Raw genomic sequence first — 24,200 nt, 5'->3', positions numbered from 1 at the left:
TTATATGTTATACGAATATGTTATGAACATTAGAAAACATAAAAAAGTGCTTGAGGGATGAGATAGAGATGAAATAATATTTTAAATGATTAGCTAATCATGATGCCTTCCTGTGATCACTGAGTGACATTTCCAGGCAAAATATACACCTGGGCAAGGTTCAGCCTTAACCGTAGTAAATGTAAATTCATATTTTTAATAGTCCTCTTGATAGTTTTAAACTTTTTGGTTAACCTCTTTTCAGATTTCACCAGATCATCCCAGTTTTTGCCTTTTCCTATGGGTGATGATGTGCTTATAACGAGGAGCAGGAGAAGGCATCAGCTCTGACATTTTCCTGTGGCTTTCTTGTGCTTACATTGGCAGTGCTAATGGCAATCTACATCTCAGCAGAAATCTTTTCAAGACATTTGCTCGTTTTGTGTGTATAACCTGATTAAAGCTAGATGACAAATCTGTAAATCCCCACACCCCAGACACACGCGGATGGCCACATGTCCCAGGATACTGCAAGTGAAGACGTTTGTGAGGGCCCGTGTCAGCTGCTTAGGTTGTAAAATCCCCACTCTCCCTCCAGAACACCTAACTGTCCACACTGGGCACCAGCGTCGACTCATATGTCAAATAAGATTAAGCTTGCTAACCGTGTCTAGGCCAAAAGGAACACGAATGACGTTGGAGATATGATAGACAATCTCGCACACCTCGTGTGTCGTGTGCTTCAAACTGGAAACCTCTGAAGTAGTCTCTTCCCCCCAAGATGAAGTCCCCCTAAGGAAATGCAGACTGAACCACCGCCACCCCAAACATTCTTAAAGAAAAAGAAAATCGTCATTGTAAATAAGGCTGTCATTTCATCTGAAGAAACTATTAGTTGAATAACTTAAATTCATTGCTAGCAAGATCTGACAACGTTCTTACTTGTTCACGTGTCAGTCTCCCAGTGTGACATGGTCGTAACAAGCACTGAATAACGAAGCGGCTTCCGAGGAGGCGGAAGCACGGCGTGCGACAGCGCCGAGCACCGGGCCTGGCACCGGCATTGGGAGCCCTCATTACAAGCTATTCTTTATCGCCGTCGAGCAATAACAAAGAGAAAAGTGCCAGGCAGCTAAATGGTGGCTTTCCTCTTCCGTCCCTCATTAGCAGCTTCCCTGGAGGTCGAAGCCCATGGTGTTGTCTGCCCTCCTCCGACTTGTCTCGTAACCATGGGACCTTGGCTGTCCTCGTATCAAGACCCCTATCATCTTCATCACTTTATCTGGAAGCTTTTGCTTGCTTCCTTGCTTGCTTTTTCTTTCTTTTTTTTTTCAGTCCTAAGGCTAAACACCTAAGGCAGCATTCATTGTCCGCACGTGGCAGAGAAGTGCCCGTCATCTCCACCCCGACTGCTCAGCAGTTCTTCCTGCTTTCCTGCTCAGCAGTCCTTGTGCTCAGCACAAGCTGATCTAATCTCCATTCTTCTCACACCTCCATCCTCACCACCCACTCTCAGCAGACTATCTTGCCTCCTTCCTCACAGAGTAAATAGAAGTCGGCTCAGCCACCTGCCTACTGAAGTCATGTGCAAGGGGACAGGCCAATTCCTCATCGTGTGTGTGGATTTCCAGCCCATCCTGCCTCTCAGAGATGTTTCTCGTGATTATTTCCCTTTTGCCTGTATCTTGGACATACCCCTTCTCATCAGTCAACATGGCCCTCCTCACCCCATCTTAGGAGGGTAGGAAGAGACAGGGAGACACCTCTCCATGGTCCTATTCCTATTCCTCCCCAGATTTTATCATCTCTCCTTCTTTTTACGATAAGATTTATTGAAAGGGTTATCTGTGCTCTGTCTCCATTTCCTCACCTCCTGTTCACTCCTTGATCCACACCAATCAAGCTTTCCCCACCATTCTACGAAGAGTGTTCTTGCTTGGAAAACACGTCATCCTTGTTGCTAAAGTCAATGTGTACTTTCTAGTTCTTATCTTACTTAACTTCTTGGAAGCATTAAGCATTGCTGACGTCCTCCTTCTAGAAAGTTCTCTTCTTTTAACTTCAGTGACACCTTACTCTTTTGGTTTTTTTTTCAGGGCAATTTTTTCTTAAATTCTTTTATGGACTTTTTTCTGCGTGACCTTTATATATCTCTTTTCCTGATGATTTCTCTCCTGGGACTCATTCGGTTTTATTCAGCGCTGTATTTCCAGTGTCCAACATAGTATTCTCAAAATCAGCTACTCAATAAATAACCAGTACTTAATAAATATATTCTCAAGGCTTCCACTACTGTATCCAGGCTGATAATACCCCAATTTATGTCTCCAGCCCAACCAGTCTCTGAACTGCCTCCTAGCACCTCAAACTCAATATCTAAGATTGGAACCATCACTTCCCTCTACCAAAAATATTCTTTTATTCCTGTGTTTTCTATATCTTTGAATATCATCAGGTAATGTATCCCCATGGTTCTACCTCCTAAACCAAATACTTCTTGAATTTTGGTACTTATGCTTCCTCCCCACCATGTCCCACTGCTCTCTCCCAGACCACCATCACCATTGCTTGCAGCTCTCTGGCAGACTGCTGTCCTGGCTTTCAGCGTTGCCTCCTTCTATCTCTTCCTCATCTACAAGCCCACCTGACTTTTCTGAAACTCCAGTATGAGCATATCATTCTTCTTTTAAAGGCCGTTAGAAGCTTCCTGGCGACCTCAAATCAAGTCCGAACTCCTTTATGTGGCCCTAAAGACTCTTCCTGACCTGACCCTTGCCTAACTTTTCAGTGTTATTGCTGTCCTCTCTCAAACTGTGTGCTCCAGCCTCTGCAAAAATTTTGTCAGTATCACGTTATGCCATCTTACCTCACCACTTCTGACTCCCATTTTAGCTTTATTCACACACAGTCGTTTCTGTGAGTACCCATTCTATGCCAACGCTCAGCTTACATGCCATTTAATTCCAAGATTAGTTTAGGTGCCCCTCTTGGCACCCCAGTGATACCTAAAACTTGTATCATTCTGGGATCTATCACATGAGATAGTGATGGCCCTGTGGGTCTCTGACTAGAAGGGGAGACTATCTAGTTTACTCTTCTAGTCCCAGAGCCTAATACATGGCACTTGGAGGCACTCAATAGATGTTTGATGAATAAATGAATGAGATGTTTGTTCCAAGAGAAAGAAAAGATAAAGCGTTCAATATTTGACAAATTTTATAAACTTTTCTGAGAATTTCCTTAAATAAGAATATAAAAGTCTACCATTCTTTTATATCTGTTTGGGGTTATTTGTTGTAAATTTGCTGAACAGAAACTTCTAGTCAATAGAGCTCTATAGCGTAGGCTGATGAATGTGAGCAGTCATCTCAAAAGTGACTCCATTCTCGTTGCTGGGGGTACGAGCATTCTCAACGAGAATCTAAGGATGATGATTTAGCAAAGTATAGCCACGGCACACTTTCAGCTTTTTCACTGTATTGTTATCAGGTTAAAATTCATAAGCTCATGTTTCCACAGATAAATGTGGTTCATTGCACTTGATATACAAAACCAAATGTGTCCTGTGTAAGTCATACATCAGAGCCGGGACAGCTGAATGGCCAGCATATCAGTTGGAAGAATAAAGGGAGTGGTGTTAATATTCACCATTTTGGATGCATGTTCTTCATTACTAAAACGTTAGTCAAAATGTCCTTAAGCATAAAGAAGGTCATTCTTGAAAGCCTTTGTCTCTATCCTTGAAACTCCTAAACTGCTTAAGTCAGAGGGATCTTTGGTGCTCCTTGAACTGTGCTTTGAGGACCGTTTGCATCAGAATCACCAAAAGGGGTAGTGAAATTCAGATTTCCCCGTCCCATTATAGAACTGCTGGATCAGTATTGCTACCTGTGGGACCTTGAAAATCTGCACTCTTATAAGCACCCAGGTCCTTCCTAAACATATTCAAGTTTGAGAGTCATTCATGTAATACAACTTCCTTTGTTCTCAAAGATGTGAAATTATTTGAGCATTTCGAGAATCAATTTCAGCTACCCTGATGCAGAGAGTTGTGTTATCACTTTGATTTTCCAGAAGGTTTCACAATCAGAATGGTCACTTTTGGTGGCTGGCACGAGGGGGCTCTTCATGAAGAAACAGATCACCGGGGAGCAAGATGAGCGAAAGCACCTGCCAGGCAGGCCGCAACTTGTAGTGAACGTTGGCCTGTGCGTCAGGCTTTTCACCAGCGAGCCGGTTCTAAACTTACGTGCTTGCACGATCCCTACCCGTCCTCGGAAGGAATGTGGGCGCACGGGCGATTTACCAAATGAGAGCACAGGAGTCATTTGTAGAGTCGAGTCTTGAGCTGGAGCTTGCTAATCTGTGCTTGCTTCCCCTCACCTGTCATTTGGCCTCCTCCTTGATTGGAAGCACAGGAGCACATCACGTCACACTTACGGACCTCAATTTCTTCCTGTGAACAATTGAAGGATTCGTACTGACCCTTAGGTTTCCTTTCAGCTCTGATATGCCTTTTCTCTGAGAAAGCTCTTTGATTTTGTCATCTGTAGTTACTGTGGCTGACTTCAGCTGGGAGATGAGAAGCGTATCGATGGGTTGTATATAATCCTTTATCTGGGATTACCAAGGGCTTTGATAAATGTGTTAGGGAATATGTGACACTGACGTTTTCCTTTAGCTCCTCAGTAAACTGAAAAAATCGACGGAGAAGTTGGCAAAAGAAGATGAAAATTACTACCAAAAAAACCTGGCTGGCTGTGCTACCAGACTCAAGTGGGAAAACACGCTGGAAAATTGCTACCAGGTGAGTCCTGGGCTCGCATTTTTCTCTTCTTCCCGTAGAGCTTTGTGAGGCTTGAAAAGGAAGGTCAAATCTCCGTTGCATGACCTGATGAGCTCTGTCCTTGGCGACGACCCTCACTCCTACTGTGACTCTAGACAAACCACATGACTTCCAGTCGTTTCCATTTCTCCCTGGATCCAATAACCAGTGCATATTTACTGAGGGTCGTTGGCCAGATTCTAACTCTCGATGGACACGATAGCACTCAGCTAACTTCAAAAAGTGCTGTCGATGTGAAGTGTAAATTAAGGCTTGAGTATTTGGCACTCAGGAATCAGTCTTACGCCTGAGAGCTGATTTATATAGTAATCGCTTATGGAGTTCTTTTGTATGCGGGGCTTTGTGTTGGGCCCTGGAGCAGTGATTAAAGAGAACCATCTCAGCTTGGGAGGTGTAAGTTTTGCAGCAAAGAAGACATATAAAGAAAGAAATTGGCAAATCATCCCATAAAACTTAAAAAGTATGAACAAGCAGATCACAAAAGGGAAAATCGAAATGACCAATAAACATATGAAAAGACTCTCGGTCATTTGGCAAAGGTTAAAAAGTGGCAATATCACGTGTTGCCAAACAAGAATTGCTGGGAAACAAGAATTCTTATACCTCTCTAGTGAAATAACTTGATAGTGTCTAGTAAAACTGAAATGTGCATGTATTTACAACATGGCAGTCCCCCTCCTAGGCGTATATCTGGTATACACGTGTATACCAAGGGTGATGTATAACAATGTTTATTGCAGAATTGTTTATAACTGCATCATGAGAAAAAATTGTGCACAATCCTCATACCTATCAATAGAGAAATTCCTCTTAAAATGTGCTCTAAGTTAGAAGGTAGAATAATATCTTGCAATAAATATTAATTAAAACTATATTTAAACACAAATTAGGGACACCTGGGTGGCTCAGTTGGTTAAGCATCTGCCTTTGGCTCAGGTCCTGATCCCACGGTCCGGTCCTGGAATTGAACCTGGCATTGGGCTCCCTCTTCTCCCTCTGCCTCTGCCCTTCCCCTCCACTCATGCTTTCTCTCTGGCTCTCTCTCTCAAATAAATGAACAAATAACATCTTTAAAAAACCCACACAAATTGACCTCAAAAACATGATGTTGAAGAAAAGAAATATGCTATTTATACACTCTATGTAAATTAAAGCATTTAAAAAACTCACACCCCAAACTACAGTGAGTTTTTAATGTGTGTGTTTGTAAACTTATACATATAGACTGAATCTGTGTTGTATGAGGGAAATGGTGGGAATTCAAGAAAGCTGCCCTGTACAGCCACACAGCTTGTAGAGGACGAAGCAACCCGGGCTCAAAAGTTACTCCAACGACTGTATATCTGACTAGCTTAGTTCTCTATTTTTTAAGTCAACATAAATCTGACCAACTTAAATAATGTTCAACTCTGGGTGTTAAGAACATGAATGTTGGTTTCTTTTTTCCCCACATGTTAAGTTTTAAAAAATGTTTAAAGCAAGGTACAGTTGCAAAAAGAGGCAATCAAGATGCAATTTGATAAGCACAGTCATGTGTGAATGATACAGGTGCTGCCTAGGGACAGGCACGGCGCTGAGTACACTCACAGCATTACATTTTGTGTTCCTCACAACATCATGAAGAGGTCATAATTCTATTCCCAATTTATAGTGAGGGAGTGGAGATGTGAAGGTACTTGCCCAAGATGGCAACGGGATTCAACCTAGGCGGTCTGATGCCATGGGCTTGACCTCTGCTCTCTGCTTCTGCACTAACAGGAGCTGGACAAGCCGAAATCCAATGGGCCATATTTAATCTCTTGCTCTTCCACGTTCCAGGTAGGATAGATGCAGAGTTAGGGAAAAGTGGGGAAATTAAAGGAGAGATGAAAACTAGGCCGAAGAGAGGAGGAAATGAGGAGAAACCCTTCTTTATTCTACGCCATCAAACATAGGGTCCGGGTACTCTCCTCGCTTCTGCTGAATACATGTTAGATGAAGACGAGGAGAAAGGGCCAAGGATTTAATTTCCAACTTTGTCCATCTGAAACCTGGCTCTCCAGCCCGGCCTCTGGTCTTGCCTCACCCCCTGGGACTTCTCAGTGGATCTGTGGCTTTTCCATAGAGGCTGGCTTCCTTGGAAGCCCTGTTAGATTATGGGAGAGAAATGGCTGCTCCCATTCCATCTTCCAGACGCCCTTCAAGGGCTATGAGAAAAATACTTAACCTCTATGTCTGCACTCCTCTCACCTCTCTACATCACAGCAATGGGGGATAATTATGGTTCCTACCTCGTATGGCTGCCAGCATGACTGGTATAGGTGACCTCCAGCTGGCCTTCAAAATGTCTTATGTATTGCTATTACCAACTCCCCTCTCAGAGGCTCTTACTAGGTCTCTCTTTTTTCTCAGTTTTCTTTTTTCCTGTTAGGGTCCTCCTGTACCTCTCCTCCTGACGGACCCCCTTTCAGCAGCTCCAACTTTTATATTAAAACATCATGGAAATTATCTTTTTTATTTATAAAGTCTCCCTGATGGTGACAAGATATACATTTTCTCTATTACAAAAGATGTCTTTGCAGACAAATAAAAGCACAGACTCTTAACTATAGAGAACAAATTGGTGGTTGCCAGAGGGGAGGTGAGTGGTGGGGGTGGGTGAGATAGACAAAGGGGATTAAGAGGACACTGATCCTGATGAGCACTGAGTAATGTATAGAATCGTTGAATCATAATACTGTACACCTGATACTAGGATAACACTGTATGTTAATTATACTTGAAGTTTTTTTTTTAAATAAACTTATAACTCAGTTTTAAAAATATTTAAAACCCTAGTTTTTTTTTTTTTATTAGAATCCAAGTCATGTGGAGAATCTACTCAAAATCAGAATCTCCGTAAGGAAAAGAAAGATTTCCTTTCACCCTTCTTGTATCCTGGTTTATTGTTACCACCATTCCAGAGGCCACCAACATTGCGCCCCGCTCTCCCTTTCAGTTCTGTCACTTCCTCTTACCTCGGCTCCCTTAGAGCTACCTTCAGCCTCCCGAGTGCAAGCTCAGCTCTGTAGACCCATTCGAGACTACTTCTGCCAAGTCATCCTCGCCCGGCCCTACCCAAGAACATTCCTTTACTTTGTATTCCCTTAGCTTGTATACACCCTGTCTGCACCACCAAATCATTGACTCACATATTATACTGGGTGTTCTAGATCGTCCATTGTTTACAAACTCAGAAGTAGAATGTTATACTCATGAAGACACATAACAAAAGTGGGCTGAACTGAATTTAAGGGAATTTTATTATAAGTGTGTGAGGTGGAAATGTTACAAGGGTGGTTCAGTTTCCTTCTTCCCTCCATTCTGCCAGGACCATTCTTCTGTAGAAATGGGGTATAAGAATTCATTTAAGCATCCTATAGCGTATCCTCTTACCCCTTCTTACTCTCCAAATTGGATTTATAGATTCTTTGAGAGAGCATTCATTGAAATGTGCTCAAGGCAGTTTGCTAGCTACTAAAAAGGGTCAAGTTTCAAGTGTGGTTATGAAGTAATAAAACCAATTCCACAAACCACATGTCAATTAGTCTTACTATTCATAATCATATTATGCTCAAGTCACATTCACATTTGTTCTAAGAACAAACAATTCAGTTGGTAGAAATAATCTATATTTTGAAAAATAATGGCCGTGCTACTAAGAATTACCAAGAGCCAAATGTTGGGTTCCAACAGTAAGTACTCAAGGAATTATTTTAGAGAGGCATTTGCAATAAGTGTCAAGAACATTAAAAATGTTCACCTTCTCAACAGTGTTCCTCATCTGAACCACAGAACACAGAAAATAATCAGAGTGATTGTTTTCACAGTTCCCCCAAGGGCAGTAGTGACTGTGCCTCTCAGGGTGGAGGGGTTGGGGCTGGGGAGCTGGTGACTCATACGGCACACAACGGACGCTTCAGGACAGTAGGGCTTGATTCTCTCCCAGAACCCGTGGTGAAAAACATAATTTTCTTTCTATAAATGCATCTTGAGGAAATAGCTGAAAAACAAACCAATTTCTGTTCAAAATACATTAAAAGCAAAAGGGAGGAAACAATTCAAATGGCTAACCTTAAGGGGATGACTAAATGAATCAAATGTGCTGTATGCAACCCCACGCAGTGGACTATATTAAATGGAGTTTCTGGAGGCGAACAACATGAGAAACTGCTCTTGTATAATGTTAAGTGAAAAAACAGAATACAAATTTGAATAATTTGCTGGGTAACTAGAAAAATAAAATCGTACATTTGCGCATACCTAGACGGACTGAAATACATCAAAATGCTAATGGGGTAGCTCTGGGTGGAAGAATCATAAATAATCTGAAATTAGATTTTTTTTTTTGTGGCCCTTTAGAGTCCCAGGACAATGTCTCCAAGCAGCTAGTGTACTTGTTAAAATTCCGATTCCTGAGCACCTCCCTAAATGGGATGAATCAGAACCTCTGAATGATTTTAGTAAGGTGTTTAGGTGATTGCTAAGCATGCTAAAATTTGAGAGTTTTTGCTTTAGAAAGAACATGATATTTCTTTGATCAGTTTTATTTAAGCAATTTAGATGAAAATGAATTCCTTCCGAACTCCTTGAGTTGTACAGACCAGACAACAGGACTGGAAAGAATGAAGAGTATGGTTTATCACGGTGCCTGGGCCCCAACCAGTCTCCAGCTCTGCTGTCCCCCTGCGAACTTTGGCCACGCTCTCATACATGTGCTATCGTAAAGGCACAAAAGGACAGTTTTAGGTCCTCCAGAGTATTTTGCTTCTCTACTACCTATTTTATACAAAAAGAACAAGATAACAGAAAGCAATAATTCATTAAATGAGATATGGATTTCCCCTTTGCACAGTGGAATTTATCTCTGCCTCTTTTCATGAGCAAACATAGATCATTTTAATGATTTCCCTGAAACGTAATTAAAATCTCTTAACCATTACCATCTCCATGAAGAGATGCTGGTGATTCTAGTCTCAGACTGATGCTGGTGGCTCAACTCGTGTCAACATAAGGAAACAGCTGCCTACTGGGGTACAGTGTGTTCCTAAAACCTGGCCTAAAATTTCCTAAGTTCAAAGTTGATCAGACTTTGGGGTTCTGCTCTTGTCAAATAGTCTGAATGCATTTCCAAGATATGGACAGGGATTTTACTGGGCTTCACACTCCTTCTCTAGAACTCACAGACGCTGGGATGCCCGGGTGGCTCAGTCGGTTAAGTGTCTGCCTTCAGCTCAGGTATTGATCCCAGGGTCCTGGGATTGAGTCCCACATTGGCTCCTTGCTCAGCTTGGAGCCTGCTTCTCCCTCTGCCTGCCGCTCCCCCTGCTTGTGCCCTCTCTCTCTCTTTCTGACAAATAAGGAAAATCTTAAAAAAAAAAAAAAAAAAACTCACAGATGCTTTTCAAATGATCTCTTTTCTCCCCTTCCTTTGTGAATACCAGGTAACCAAATGCCTTTTGGGCCAAAACAGCCTGGGAAAATTATGTGAGTTAAACCAATCCTAGGGGCGCCTGGGCGGCACAGCGGTTAAGCGTCTGCTTTCGGCTCAGGGTGTGATCCCGGTGTTATGGGATCCAGCCCCACATCAGGCTCCTCTGCTATGAGCCTGCTTCTTCCTCTCCCACTCCCCCTGCTTGTGTTCCCTCTCTCGCTGGCTGTCTCTATCTCTGTCAAATAAATAAAATCTTTAAAAAACAAAAACAAAAACAAAACCAATCCTAAAGGAGGATAAACAGGACTTAGCACCAAATCATGTTCTTTCCTGGGAATCTCCCCCCACTGCAGCCTGGAAATGACATCATCAAAAGGCACAAATGTGACCGTTCACGGGCTTTCTGGGGGTGTGCCAGTGCTTGGGTGGGTGCCTTTAGTTTTGCACAACAACCAGCTCATCTTCTGTCATTTTCCATCCTTTTCAGAGCATCCTGGAGCTGGAGAAGGAAAGAATTAAACTTTTATACAATAACTTGAACCAGTACACCCAACATATTTCTGTTTTTGGCCAAACCCTGACCACAGTGAGTTGTAAGGATTTCTGTATTTCTGATACACGTGGTAGGAACTGGCAGGAAACATTCTTCAGCAACCTTGTTCTGCTTTCTTGGCATTGCAGTGCCACACGCAGATTCACTGTGCCATCAGCAAGATAGATGTGGAGAAAGACACCCAGGCTCTCATGGAAGAAACTGCAGTGTCATCCACAGAAAATAAATCTGAGTTCCTATTAACCGATTACTTCGTAAGTATAGAATGGAAGGAAATTCCATTGATGGGAAGCCTCATTCATAGGCTGAGGGACGCATTTGGAAAAACATTGAGAGCAATTGTAAAGGAAATATCTTGTTTTGTAAATGAAAATATTGATTTTTTTTCATAGTCTGTATAAATTTTAAAAAAACAACAACAGGATGTGGTTTAGAAACCGGGCAATAGAAGTATGTCTTTGGTGTCCTCTGGAAGGGAAGAAAGTCAAATGGGATTCCAGACTGAATCTTTATGCTCAGGCTTCTAGAGTAATCCCAGGCAGACTGTTTCATGACCTGCAAATAATCACTGTATGTCATATCGGTTGTCTATTGCTGCAAAACAATTACCCCCAAAACTTAGCAGGTTAAAACAAGCATTTATTATCTCACAGTTTCTGCAGGCCGGGAATCCAGGTGTGGCTTCCCTGGTGCCTCTGAGTCCCTCACAAGGCTGCCATCAAAGTGTTAGCGGGAGTGCAGACATGTCAAGGCTCTCCTGGGAGACAACCTGCTTCTGAACTCACCCATGTGGCAGATGGCAGGCCTCTGGTCCCCGCTGACTGGTGGCTGCAGAGACCAGCTCCTTGCCATAAGGCTCTCTGCACCTGTGGGGAGTTCACAATAGGCCAGCCTGCTTCCCCCAGAAGCTAGTGATCCGAAAGAGACAGAGCTAGAGTATCCAAGGTGGAACTGTACTCTTTATAAGCTGATCTCAGAAGTGACATCTCTTTGTATTCTATTTGTCAGAACCAAGTCGATAAGTGCAGTCCAATAGTGCAAACCCAAGTCAATAAGTGTTCGTGGAGGGGACTGAACAAAGGCAGGACTCCTCGAAGGTGGGAATCATTGTCAACATTCTTCATGGTCCTTGCCTTTGAAAACCTCACACCATATTATAGAAGCTTATTTTGAGGTCATTTGGGTGATTCTACCATTATATGAAACTTGCTAAAAACCCATCAGCGTGCCTGGTCAGAGCCTAGACATCTCACTTCTTTGTTATCTGGGGGGAAATTCTTTGTCTTCTTGGGTCACACCTCAAGGATTTTGTCCTCCCTCTTGTTGGTCTTAATTGTAGTGTTCTAGGAGCTGATCATTAATTATTGCCATCTGCAGAAAGAATTCCTCTGCTGTATTTTGTCCAGACTTTCAAGGTCCAGATTGGGAAGGCTCGTTTCCCCCTGTATGGAGAACTAGCCTACTGGTCATGGCCTCCTATAGGCTTAAAAGTGTAGCTGAAGTCAACATCCCAGGAGTCCTGCTCAGGGAACAAGAGATGAAGGAGGAGGAAAGGAGGTTAGATTAGGCCCAACAGTGGCTCCTGACCAGCTTTCCCCACCCTTACCCTCCGAACAGCAGTAAGTGGCCACCTATTTCTTGAATTAGATCTTCTTTTCCTACCCTGGAAAAGTGAAGTGAATTAGCAATAGTAATGTCTGTTCAAAACAGAAACAAATGTAGTGATAAGCAGTGGAAAGGAAGATTTGATTATAAGCAGAAAATGCTCCTTTTTTTTTCTCTTCCAAATAGTGTAGGTGACTCCTGAGATGGGAAAATGTGCAATAAAATATATTTGTTACTTTCTTATAAAAATGCCCTTATTGACTAAGCTGTCAGTAAAATAGGGGTCATTGTCATTGAAAATGTGATTAGGCTTCTAGTGCGATGTAAGGAGGCAGCCATGACAGTTTATCTGTAATTGACATGCCCATGGGAATTTTTGGTTTCTATCACATCATCAGTGCACCAGAGCTAATGACTACATATCTGTTGTCTAAGACAATGGACTGTACCTCCAAATGGGTAAATAGGATTTCCTTAATATCCTCAAAGAAAAACATGCCCTAAATCTGCCTTTATAGACATTGGGTGTAGACTGGTTTATATCTAGTTGCCAAGAAATGTACAAGGACTAGGGTAAGACCGGAGAACAATCCAAACGCAGATATTGAGGGGCTGGTGACCAGTGTGAAAGTACTTGTAAGGTTGCTGGAAAGGCCATGCTCCTAAGTTGCATCAGCAGTTTCATAGGCCACTTTCAATATTGATCTTTCTAAAGTCTTTGGAAGAGAAGGACAAATTTAAGAAAGTTAAAGGACAGCAGTATACTCTATCCTCGAGTTGTGCCAGTAGTGATCCACTTCCAGAAATACGTTTGTAAACAATAGATGTCCCCAAACAACCGAAATGGAGTCTTGGCCTGGCACAGAGCCGGAGCCGGAGCCCGGGGATGATGTGCATTTCTCCAGCAAGAAGGGCCTGAGGGGTGGAGTGAGGCAGCCTTGCAGTTCAGCCGGGGCTCTTGCGGGGCCGCCGACCTCCAGGGGCTGGCATGGGCAGGAGCCGATGGGGAGGCACACTGGGATTCAGAGGACCTGGGTTTCAAACTGTTTCTTTTGGGTCTTCATTTATTTCTCTGACTGTCAGAGGGAAAATGGGGAAAATAAAACCAATCTCCTAGGGTTGTTGTAAGAATCACATGTAATAAGGATATCAACATTTATAATATACAATTCACAATATATGAGCAATATATGTTTATCTATACCTTATTATTCCTATTAAGGCTATTCTCTCTGCTCTAAATCCTCACGCTTCATGACTGTCTATCTAAAGCTCATCTCTCCACCAACTTTCAGGATCCTTGTTTTTTCTCCTTCTGTATCAACCAAGTCCTGATCCCTCTACTTCTGTCTTCAGACCTTAGTGTCCCCTTTTTCTCCACGCATTCCTGTCCATCTGCTACACTCCTGTTCGGCTGCCTCCCCATCCAACCTTGACGTCCTCATTTTCTTTTCATTCGACCCTTGAAATAATGGATGTGAAAGCTCAGATATTGTTAACATTTTTTCACATTTTATAAGACAAAATCCCTACTTCAGCCCAAAAATCTGACCTAAACTGCCAAGACAACTTTTCCTTCTACTGTGTTTGCTCAAGCAACTGGTCTACGTATCGTTCCTGATGCGTCTCCTGCAGCCCTCCCTCTGTCCTTTGCTTGTGCCATTTCTCCTGTCCAGGGTACCCTTTGGCTTCCTTCTCCTTGACTGAAAAATCCTGGTTAAGTCTTCTTGCCTCATTGAAACGTTCACGTCCTGGCACTCGGCGAATCACACATTCTTGTCTGCACACTCATGAATGAATGTGGCCTTGGATTGCTAGGTCTCTTTACGTGATGCTTCAAGGCCTGACTAGATTATAGACCCATCCTGGGAAGAGCTCATGGGTCGCCAATAGCCAGCCAATACAGAACAGAGCACAATAAACATTGATGAAACTCCCGACACAGTCCTAGCTCCTGGGAAACATGTCATGCTACATTTGGACCTTCGAAGAACTCTAACTTCAATCAAGATCAATAGGGAGCAGTAGAGTATCCAACAAATAGATTTACTTATCAAGAAACTGTGAAATTAAACTATAGGAAGGCTCTTTCTCCAGCAATACTGTGTTCTGTTGAAGAAAGTGCTCAGCTGTGTACTTACAAGTTGTGGACAAGATTTTCTTATTAAGTGGGTCTAGGACAGATAGAACAACCTGTATAAAACCAAAGGTTATCCTGACTTTTTTTTTTTACTTTTTTCCTTCTGTTAAGTTAATATTAAATACAGTTTTCAGTGAAATTCTCAGTGCAACTAGGAGTAGCAAACCTTACTTTTTCTCCTTAAATTGTTAAACATCATTTTTTCCCCTAAAGGAAGAAGATCTTAACAATGCAATGAATAAAGAGCGACAAGAGTCTTCATTAAAATCAAAACTGTTGAGACTGCAAAAAGATATTGAAAAAGCCTCAAGAGACCAGGAAGGTGTGTAATTATATCTGTGAATGGCCCGATCAGGGAAAGTGTTCTTTCTACTCAGAGGGTTCATTCAAAGGTAGGGTGATTTCACCTTTGCTAATCGGGGCAGGGATCACCTCATTTAAAGAATCCTATGTCAGACCTAATTTGTGTGAATAAAGAAAAGTGGGAAAGAAGAAAGGAGAGCGCAAACAGATTGAAAATGACATTTTGGTCTATTTAAGAGAGCTCTACGAGCACTTGGTCTCCATTTCCAGAAATAATAGCATTTCGCCGTGTTTCTAAAATTGGCTGGAATGAGGAACAGCGAGCTGTTTAAAAGATGGTAAGCCTCCTTGTGCACACAGCTTTTGGTTTTTTTGTTTATTTCTTTTTAAGCTCTCCTTCTAAATGAGTTAGGGATGTCAGAATGTGAGCAGCTCTAATGCGATACGGGTAATACAAACCGCCCCGCGCTTGTGATTCTGGTATGCGGAGCTTATTTGATGGGGAGCAGAACAACATATTGAAATATAATCCCGATAGGAAATCCAAGAGAGCGAAATGTTTAGAAACATAACCACCGCAGTGAGGGAGGGGTTCACACTGCGATAGTTTTGGGAATCGACCACGGACTGGGTCCACAAGGAGGATTCGAATGCTCATCTTGCAAAATAACAATCAGGATTTTTTAAAAACTGGAATTTCTCAACTTTATTAAATAAAGGTGCAGGCCACCCATTCAGTAAAAGTTAGTAACAACTACAAGGAGAAAGAGCCTCGGCCATCGGGAACTCCCCCTGGTGTGAGTTCTGGGCTCAGGTCCCCCTGCACGTGCCCCCTCTCAGCTGTGTCCCTCCAGGACAGGATGGACCGCGGTGACTGAGAGGATGATCTCATTGTCAGGCCTGGAACGAATGCTGAAATCCTACTCCAGGGACCCCGCCTTCTCAGACGCAGAGAGCCAAAAAATCACAGCAGCCTTGATGGACGAGGTAAATATTTGCAGCGTCTACTTTCCTAGATTGAAAGATGAAGGAGTTATTTTTAGAATGCTTGTTTTCTGGGCCCGTTTGACCTCTGCTCGCCTTTCTTTTCTCATGACAAAGAACAATCCAGTCAGAGCTCCTGTAGTCGCCTCCTTGACGAGCAGTTTGAGGGATCTGGAAAAATTCAACTACTTAGACATGTTTGCTTTAGTGTCCTTCCAGGAAACCAATTGCGCCTAAAATAGAATTCCCCAAAATAGAATAATTCCATTAGGGTCTGGAAACCATGTGTACTTTAACCCGGTTAAGAGAAGTGATTAAAAACACAGGGTCTGCATTCAGAAAGGTCCATATTTGGATCGCGCTCTGCCCTTTCCATGGACTTGGGACAACTTCACTTTTCTCGGTACCTACCTCAAAGGATTATTGTGAGGAAAAAGTGTTTGTTAGAAAGTGCCAGCACCATACACAGAGGAGAGCCGAAATCCTGGTAACTGTGAAGAGTCCCTTTCCCTTATCTTCAGCTAACATCAGGGGCTTCTGGAAATAACAGGAGAAAGGAAAGCTTGGGCACACAGAAGGAAGAGGGTAGTCTGAGTGTGTGGCAAAAACTTCTGAGAACAAGGGAAAAAGGTTTAGAGGCTGAGGTGGTTTTGAGGGGGAGGGGAGGTACTGTCAGGAGAGGGCAGGGAGCGGCATCTCTGGGCCTTTTTGTTGAGAGCCTGCGCCACAGCAGCCCCTCTGGCGTTTGTGGGGAGCAATGGACAATGAGGCTGCTTCAGAGGCACCCACGGTGAAAGGGAGGTCAGCAAAGGCCTGTGAATTTTATACAGGAATAAAAATGAACAGATACTGTGAACTACGTGTGCTAGATACAGGTTTTCTGCTGTGATAAGAGAGAGAGAGGAAATTGACTGGGATTCATCTGAGAAGAATTCAGGAAGAGATACAAAATCTTTAGCAATGTTTTGAAGGATACAGGAAGCTGGGCTGGCTCTTGGTACCTTATACGTAGCTTCACGAACTCTCTTGGGAAAGCAGGTACCTAATACCTCTGTCCAAACAGGCAATTTCACTAGTTCTCTGGGGAAAGGAGACAAATACAGTCAGGTACAGTTTAATCTCTTTTTTAGCAGAGGCTTCCTTGGGGAGCTGGGAGAGTGGGGGAGCTGTTGTAAGAACAAGCCTAACACTCTTAGTGAAAAGAAAGGCCCGGATTCTGTTCTTTTGGGAGCAGAGGTCTAACACACTTTCAGGGACACATGGCTGCGGTTCCTATGAAATTATAAAGCAGTCTGTAGGACATTTTCTGTGACAGTGCCAAATGTTTGGTTTACTAATTCTATGCAAATAATATTTACCAAAATAAAGTCATATGGGGCATTTTGTGATGGTGTTAAGTTGTAAGTTTATTTCTTCGGTTGTTCTTGCATAGAATTTTGTCATCGTCATCACCAGCATGGAACACGTACTAGGAGCATCTGATTCACACAGCGGAGGGTGCAGGGTTGGAGAGGGTCTGCCCCCTGAATTCGCAGTGTTTATGAGGGAGCCAATATGCACCTTCAAGTAGTGGGTACCGAATACCCATGTAACTTGGTTACACACCCCTACAGTTGGTGGAGGGAAACTTGTGGTATTGGTAGACTTTTTGATCCCCAGGGAAGGTTTCTTACAGGAGGAAACTGTTTCATTTAAATTCTTCCCAATTCATTGTCTCTTGGTCCTTCAAGTGCCGTATTTGAAGCAAGAATGCTGGTAAGGCATGTTCTATGAGCAATTTTTTGCAGAAACGGAATGTATTTTTAGAGTAGACACTGTCTTCAGATATGGGAAGGAGCACCACATAGAGGAGGAAGGAGACTTGCCCTATGATGTTCTCAGATGCAGACTAGGTCTAATGGTAGAAGGCATGCGGTGGGTTTTGATTTCGTCTTAGGCAAGCCTGCCCCACAATACGATGGACTGTTCCCCATCCATCAGAGGTGTTCAGTCCATGGTTGTGGCCCCCTGGCAGGGATGTTAGGGTTAGGAATCCCCATGCTGGAGGTGTGGAAAAGGGAGAAATAATGGTGAGGAAGAGATGAGATAAGCAGGCCCCTCCCATTGTTTAGATTCTGTTATTTGATTTACCCTGACTGAACACAGCTTGACAAAGAAGCTATTATGAAGTTTCTAGTTCAAGGTCAAACAGGGAACAGAAGGTCAAATGGCAAACTAGGAGTGTATCTTTAGCTTCACTTATTTTTACACCCAGATACTCCCGAATACTGTTTCCAGTTTCCAGAAGTGTTACTGCAAACTTTTTGGGTAATAGAGGACCTCACCTCTTTAAGAAAAACAGTAACACCAGCAGCAGCAACAACAAAACCCACTTCACACCATTTGAGTTTGATACTATCTGATACAAGTTCCGTTGCGCACCACTTTCAACTGCCTTCCTTCAAAGCCCCCAAAAGTCTACCTTCTGAGATCGACACTTTATTATTCCCTTTCTCACTCCTCGCAGAAATTTGAGTAAAGCTATCTGTTGCCACAAAATACTGTTCTATCTAGGTTTCCAGTTTATCCTGTTTATAAGAGTCCAGAAGAAGGCACACTCGACAACCAAGGTTCCTTTAAAGTCCTGAAGGGTCCACTTTTGCTCTCTTTCGCATCTTCTGTGCCTGTCTGCATGAGTCGAATGTGTACCTTTCTAGACCTCTTTGTCATCTTGGAAGTTACCCTGATATCCCTTTACCCACCAGCTGTGCCTCATTTTCTAGAAATTTACTCATGTGGCCAAATGATGTATCCACAGACCAATCTGAAACTAGACCTCTTGCAAGCAAACTCCTACAAACTGTCATCGGTGTTAGCAGAACTGGAGCAGAGACCTCAACCGAGCCATCCCTGTAGTAACTCCATCTTCAAGTGGAAAGAAAAGGTAAACATTTAAGAGATGGGCTGTGATTTCTTGATGGCGCTTGCTGGATGGAGTGGCTTCTAGTCGTACCAGGGCAAAAAGGCTATTGTGAGTTTTATGTACCATATATCCCAAATCCCAGTTGTGGAATTTTAAGATAAATTCATTTTTATTCCTTTTGAGTGCAGTAACAAGAGCTAATCACAAATAAATACCTTCTTTGTAGAGTACCTATGAGGAGCTAATAACACTTTGGATTCCTTCTTCCTCCTCATATCTTAACTTTATTCTCTAAACATGCTTTTGGAGTGAAATTTCATACAGACCTAAAGTGTAAGATTTTGGGATATGCACTGGTCTCATCCATTTAACATAGTACATAATGTGGGTAAAGTGTGAGTACAACTTCAAAAATTCACATCCGTGTGTCTTCCCGGCGATACACTGGAGGAAGTGATGGTGACAGGTGAATACGCAGGAGTCGCTACTCCTTGCAGCTGTTTTCCATTTCCTGTCAGAAGGGGGAGCTGTAACCATCTTGTGATAATGGGATTGTTTTCTTTCCGTGAGACTCAGAACTCTAAAAAATCAATCATTTAGAGTCATGGCCATTTCACTTGCGTTAAAGCCAATTAAATTTGAATTTGAGGAAGTAAAGCTGTGAGTGTTATTATTTGACCTGGAGCTGCAGGTCAGAATTGCAAACACAGGCTATAAAATACAGTCATTGTCTAATTCTGAAAATATTACGGCTTCAGAAACAATTAAGATTTATAGTAGAGTTTAGAAAAGCATTGAATAACTTATTTATACTGTCCTCCCCAAAACTAAAAAACAAATTCCCGAGGAAAACAGCTGTGGAAAAGTCACTTCTCACAAATACTTCTGATGACAGTGTTGTTAAAATGACTTTTTTTTTTACACTATTTAAACAGCAACAGACGCATAGTTATGTAAAAATATCTCAGCCTTTTCTGATGAAGAGATTAGAGAATGTTGTGAGCAGGACGTCTTCTGGTGGGCAGAGAATCCCAAGGTCCTCATCTACAGGTAATCCCATGCCCACAATAATTTGGGGCTGGTTCTGTTGGTAAAGCACAGCACATTGTGACATTTACGTTTTATTTTCAGAGTCACATGGGCATCTATCAGCTGAAAGAAATTTGCATTTCGGTTAGGACTGATTAATTTGTTAGCATTTGTAGCTTTCTGTGCAGACATAATACAAACTGTGGGAAGGAGTCAAAAAGTGGAGGGTTGAGGGGAAAAATGCATGCTATGAGAAGGTCCCTGAGATGACTGGCATTCATGTTATTCAGACAGTCTGCAATTTGCTGTCCATACATTCACCCCTGAACCATTGTGAGCAGCTCTGTCTCCACAGCCTCCTCCAAACTTCCATGGAAACCCTATCCTTTCTGTGAGAAACACGGTGATCCCAAGACCTACCTACTCCCCTTATTCAGCTGCCTGACCTTAGCTATTTCCCAGCCCACACCCCCCACCTTTCACCTTTCAACACTCACACACACACTCACACACACACTCACACACACACTTGTTTAAACTTGTTAAACCCTTGTTTAACTATAGCTTCCAAACTTTGATTTGCAAGTTTCTTGATGAAAAGTTAGCAGAAAGAGTTTCAGGAAAACCCGGGACAGTAATGGTCCACATGGTGTAGTGAAGACTCACCGTCACATTGCTTAAGAAACTGGGTGTTACCCGCTACTAATGAGTCGTTGAACACTACACCAGAAACTAACGATGCACTGTATGCTGGCTAACTGAACCTTAAAAAAAAGAAAGAAGAAAGAAAGAAAGAAAGAAAGAAAGAAAGAGAGAGAGAGAGAGAGAGAGAGAGAGAGAAAGAAAGAAAGAAAGAAAGAAAGAAAGAAAGAAAGAAAGAAAGAAAGAAAGAGAGAGAAAGAAAGAAAGAAAGAGTTCCGTCAGAACCTAGGGATGGTGGAAGCAAGCACGTGCTGCAAGGCCCCTATCTATACCTGAATGGAAACCGGTGTTGTGTTTTGCAAAACATGCATCAGCTACCACACATATCAGCTAACTGATATTGATAAAGAGGTTCATGTGGGAAACAAATTTAAATTATCATCTTTATTATTTACTTTTTTTCTCCAGACTTATTATGTTCCACATTATCATACAGTTTTTGATTATATATTATACCTAGTCCATACACACAGTAGTGTATCATAAATGATTACTATACCAAGAAATGAATATTATGTGAAATTATAAACTTTCCTTTTGAGAAGAGGTCGGTATATTTAGGCTCTGCACCCCAGCATTAGAAAACTCAAGAGCTTCCATCATATTCGTCTTGCCTCCTGACACAGCATTAGTAATTATAACTGGATCCAACTTTCAGCCTCCGGTGTGGCCCCGCTCGGCAGTGGTCTTTGCAAGGCTTTATATTCTTTTCAAGCCAGACAAGATGATGAATTAAATTTGGAAAAAGGTAAGAATCATTTTCAAATAGTTTGATTGCCTTACTGTGTTGAGATCTTTCACTTGAATAAACACTCCTGTCTTTGTTACAACAGCCTTACAAGTTACCACAACATCAAATCATCACAGGTTTATAATCACCCTTTTTCAAAAATAAAGATAAGCACACCAAAAGTAAAAGTCATGTAATAAAAATAGCTAACATTTATTCAGTGTTTACTAAGTGCAAGACATTGCTGCAAGCCCATTGTCCCATTTAATGTTCATAAAAGCCCTTTGAGTTAGGTATTATTGTTTATTCCCATTTTACTGTTGAGAGACTGAGGCTAAGTAGAAAGGGTAAGTACTTTGGCTGATGTTAGAGGAAGTGATAGCGCAGGCTTTGAACTCAGAAACCCAGAGTCATGCTTCTTATCACAGTGCTAACTGGGGTAGAATGTCAGTAATGGAAAGTTATTAGAAAGGTGGCCCCATCTTTTTCTTTTTCAGAAAGCTAAACACACAGGAATGTAAAATGATTTCCCCTCACGGCTCAGGGTAAGGGTGAGTTCTAGAAGCCAGGTCAGAGAACTCCCAGTTTAATGCTTCTCCCACCTACCTCTCAGAAAAAATGCTTTATGGCCAACCCAGGAAATGGCCCCCTTTTCTGTGTCAAAGATTTTGGTTGAACACAGAAAGGTTTGCCGTCATGGGTTATGTAGACCTCAACATTAAATAAGAAAAAGTCACTAGCCTCACCTTTCTTTGTGTGTCCAATTAGCAACCATATTTGGATGTTAAAGCTAAGGCAGAGATCTGGCAATGAAAAGGTGAGTGAGAAAAACTTGTGTTGTAGGAGAGAGCGCATTACCTCCGAGCAGGACATGGCGCCCAGAGCCAACAGGAAGTCTCGATGGATTTTGCAGCCATACAACACGTTTTTGCTATTGGTTAACGGGTGCTTCCTTTTCAGTTTGCCAGCCAGATTTCTTCCAGCAACTACTTTTCCTTCTAGCTCAGAAATAAATAAGAAAAAAGGAAATAGAAAGTGGACCCTCTCCTCCATTCATCTTAAACCAATGTTGCCTTTATTTAAAAGCTGGAAGAGTTCTGGAAGTCCCTTTGCTCTTCATCATGTCATCCTAGGGTTACCTACAGCAGTAAGTGTGTAAATGAAATGCCGCACTCCCGCTTCCCATGTGAATAAAAAGCACATTTCCCAGATGCCACCTAGACCCCAGGGCCCGTGTCTGAGTTACGTAGGTACACAATAAATTGATTCTCTTCTTTATCTTCAGTTCTGGTGGCAGCAAAGTCTACTTATACTTTGTATCGTAAGTGGGTTCAAGTAAACGGAGCCATCAGAGGCTTAGGGAAGCGGCACCAAGTCTTTAAATTATTTGTTTGAATTCCTGTTAGTAGCCTGTGTCGATATGCTGACCTGAGATCTGCTGGCCTGAGAGAACTCACTGGAGGTAGCACTTAGGCTGAGAATGATCTCCTGTAAGAATAAAAAGTGATTCATGAGTGAGGCAAGGTGGAAGGGGGTGGGGTGGACAGTTCTTTGCCTAAGACAGAAAATAACTGGAGAAGAGAATGAAAGAAAGAAAGACTGAAAAGTTACCTCAGAAGGATGCTCAAAATAAAGGAGCTCTTGGCTGCCGAAAGAAGAGGCTTCTGCTTTGATGTGCAGTCAGCAGCCAGAGGGGAAGGGCCCTTTCTCACCAGAGAAGGACTTAGCCAGAGGATTTGGGACACCAGTTTAAGCTTTAGGGTTATTAATATCAGAATGGTATTTTTTAAGAGAGAATTAGGGAAGAGCCATATGTCTCTTAGGAATTCTATGTATTTGACTCGTGGCTTTAAAAAGTATTGTCTTCAAATTGATATTTTATTAAAGTGATCTACATTGAGGAATGGGGAGTTATGTTTCTGTGCAAAGCTGTGAGTTGGAACTTTGGACTATAAAACTGGCTCATGTAATGGAGAGAAGCTGTCGTGATCTAAAGAAAAGTCTGGTAGCTGAGACGTACTTCTAGTCACCGTACCAGACTATCTCGGCCACCAATGTGAGAAACCCTTAAAACACAGACACCAAGAAAAAGTTTGATGACGAGCCATAGGCTGTATCCGAAGTAAGCCGTCCCGCACAAGAAGGACATGTGATCCCACGTGATTCGGTTTTTAATGAAACTATCGTATGACATAACCTGGTTGCCCATTAACTTATTCTTTTTCATATTCTCTGCATTATGCCTGCTGCATACAGAGGTGTTCAGTAAATTTTGCATCATCTGAATCGTGTGCCGAGAATGATGCTACCAAGTAACTCCTTGAAAGCAGAATCTCCTTAAAACTGTCTTGCCAACTGGGCTCGGGCATGTGCTTAATGGCAGAGACCCATCTGTCTAACTAAATGTGCATTTTCCCAGGCGACATTGTGACTATATACAGGAAACAAGAAGAAGGATGGTGGTTTGGTTCTCTGAATGGAAAAAAGGGCCATTTTCCTGCGGCTTACGTGGAGGAGCTCCCTTCCAGTGCTGGGAACCCGGCCACCCAGGTGTAAAACAGGATTCCGAGCACACCGCCTTCCTCTGTCAGCTGTACAGGGCGTGCAAATAAAGATAAATGCTGTAATCTTTACAAATAGAGAATGGAGTCTTACCTGTGTGTCACCGCACTTTGCACTCTTGCTTATTTGCTTGAAACAGAGTCAGAAGATGAGAGTGGAGGGAGGCGGGAAAGGGACCCCACAGCAACTACAGTTTTCAAATCCTAAGAGACCCTAGAGATGCCCCAACACAGCCCCCGGAGTCACACACAGAGAGAGAGAGAGAGAGAGAGAGAGAGAGAGAGAGAGAGAGACGGAGTTCAGATCATTCAGCCACTTGCCTGAACTCACATAGTTTTCTGGTGGCACCACAGAGATTAGGACTTAGATGTCCTTTTTGTCGGATTGTGTGGCAACAGGCCAGAGCAGGCCTG

At 42.5% G+C, this 24,200-nt stretch overlaps 1 protein-coding gene across 4 annotated transcripts in view; it reads left to right on the top strand.

The window, feature by feature from the left end:
- NOSTRIN (nitric oxide synthase trafficking) overlaps positions 1–23,895 on the top strand; it is a 55,260-nt gene extending 31,365 nt beyond the window's left edge. For 2 of the 4 annotated variants that reach the window (XM_008687068.1, XM_008687069.2), the window contains exons 8-16: positions 4,661–4,786; positions 10,765–10,863; positions 10,959–11,084; positions 14,789–14,897; positions 15,777–15,865; positions 18,660–18,785; positions 19,700–19,814; positions 21,154–21,243; positions 23,645–23,895. In XM_008687068.1, coding sequence (XP_008685290.1) covers positions 4,661–4,786; positions 10,765–10,863; positions 10,959–11,084; positions 14,789–14,897; positions 15,777–15,865; positions 18,660–18,785; positions 19,700–19,814; positions 21,154–21,243; positions 23,645–23,781 — 1,017 coding nt within the window. In that variant the 3' untranslated portion in view covers positions 23,782–23,895. The remainder of the gene's footprint in view (positions 1–4,660; positions 4,787–10,764; positions 10,864–10,958; positions 11,085–14,788; positions 14,898–15,776; positions 15,866–18,659; positions 18,786–19,699; positions 19,815–21,153; positions 21,244–23,644) is intronic. The other 2 variants (XM_008687071.2, XM_008687070.1) reach the window with 2 other exon arrangements.
- The last annotated feature ends 305 nt before the right edge of the window (positions 23,896–24,200 follow it).

This window comes from Ursus maritimus, unplaced genomic scaffold (genome assembly GCF_017311325.1).
Source record: "Ursus maritimus isolate PB19 unplaced genomic scaffold, ASM1731132v1 scaffold_1, whole genome shotgun sequence".
Classification (NCBI taxonomy): Eukaryota; Metazoa; Chordata; class Mammalia; order Carnivora; family Ursidae; genus Ursus; species Ursus maritimus.
Note: the sequence above shows the minus strand (reverse complement) of the source record. Positions and strands in the feature narration are given on the sequence as shown.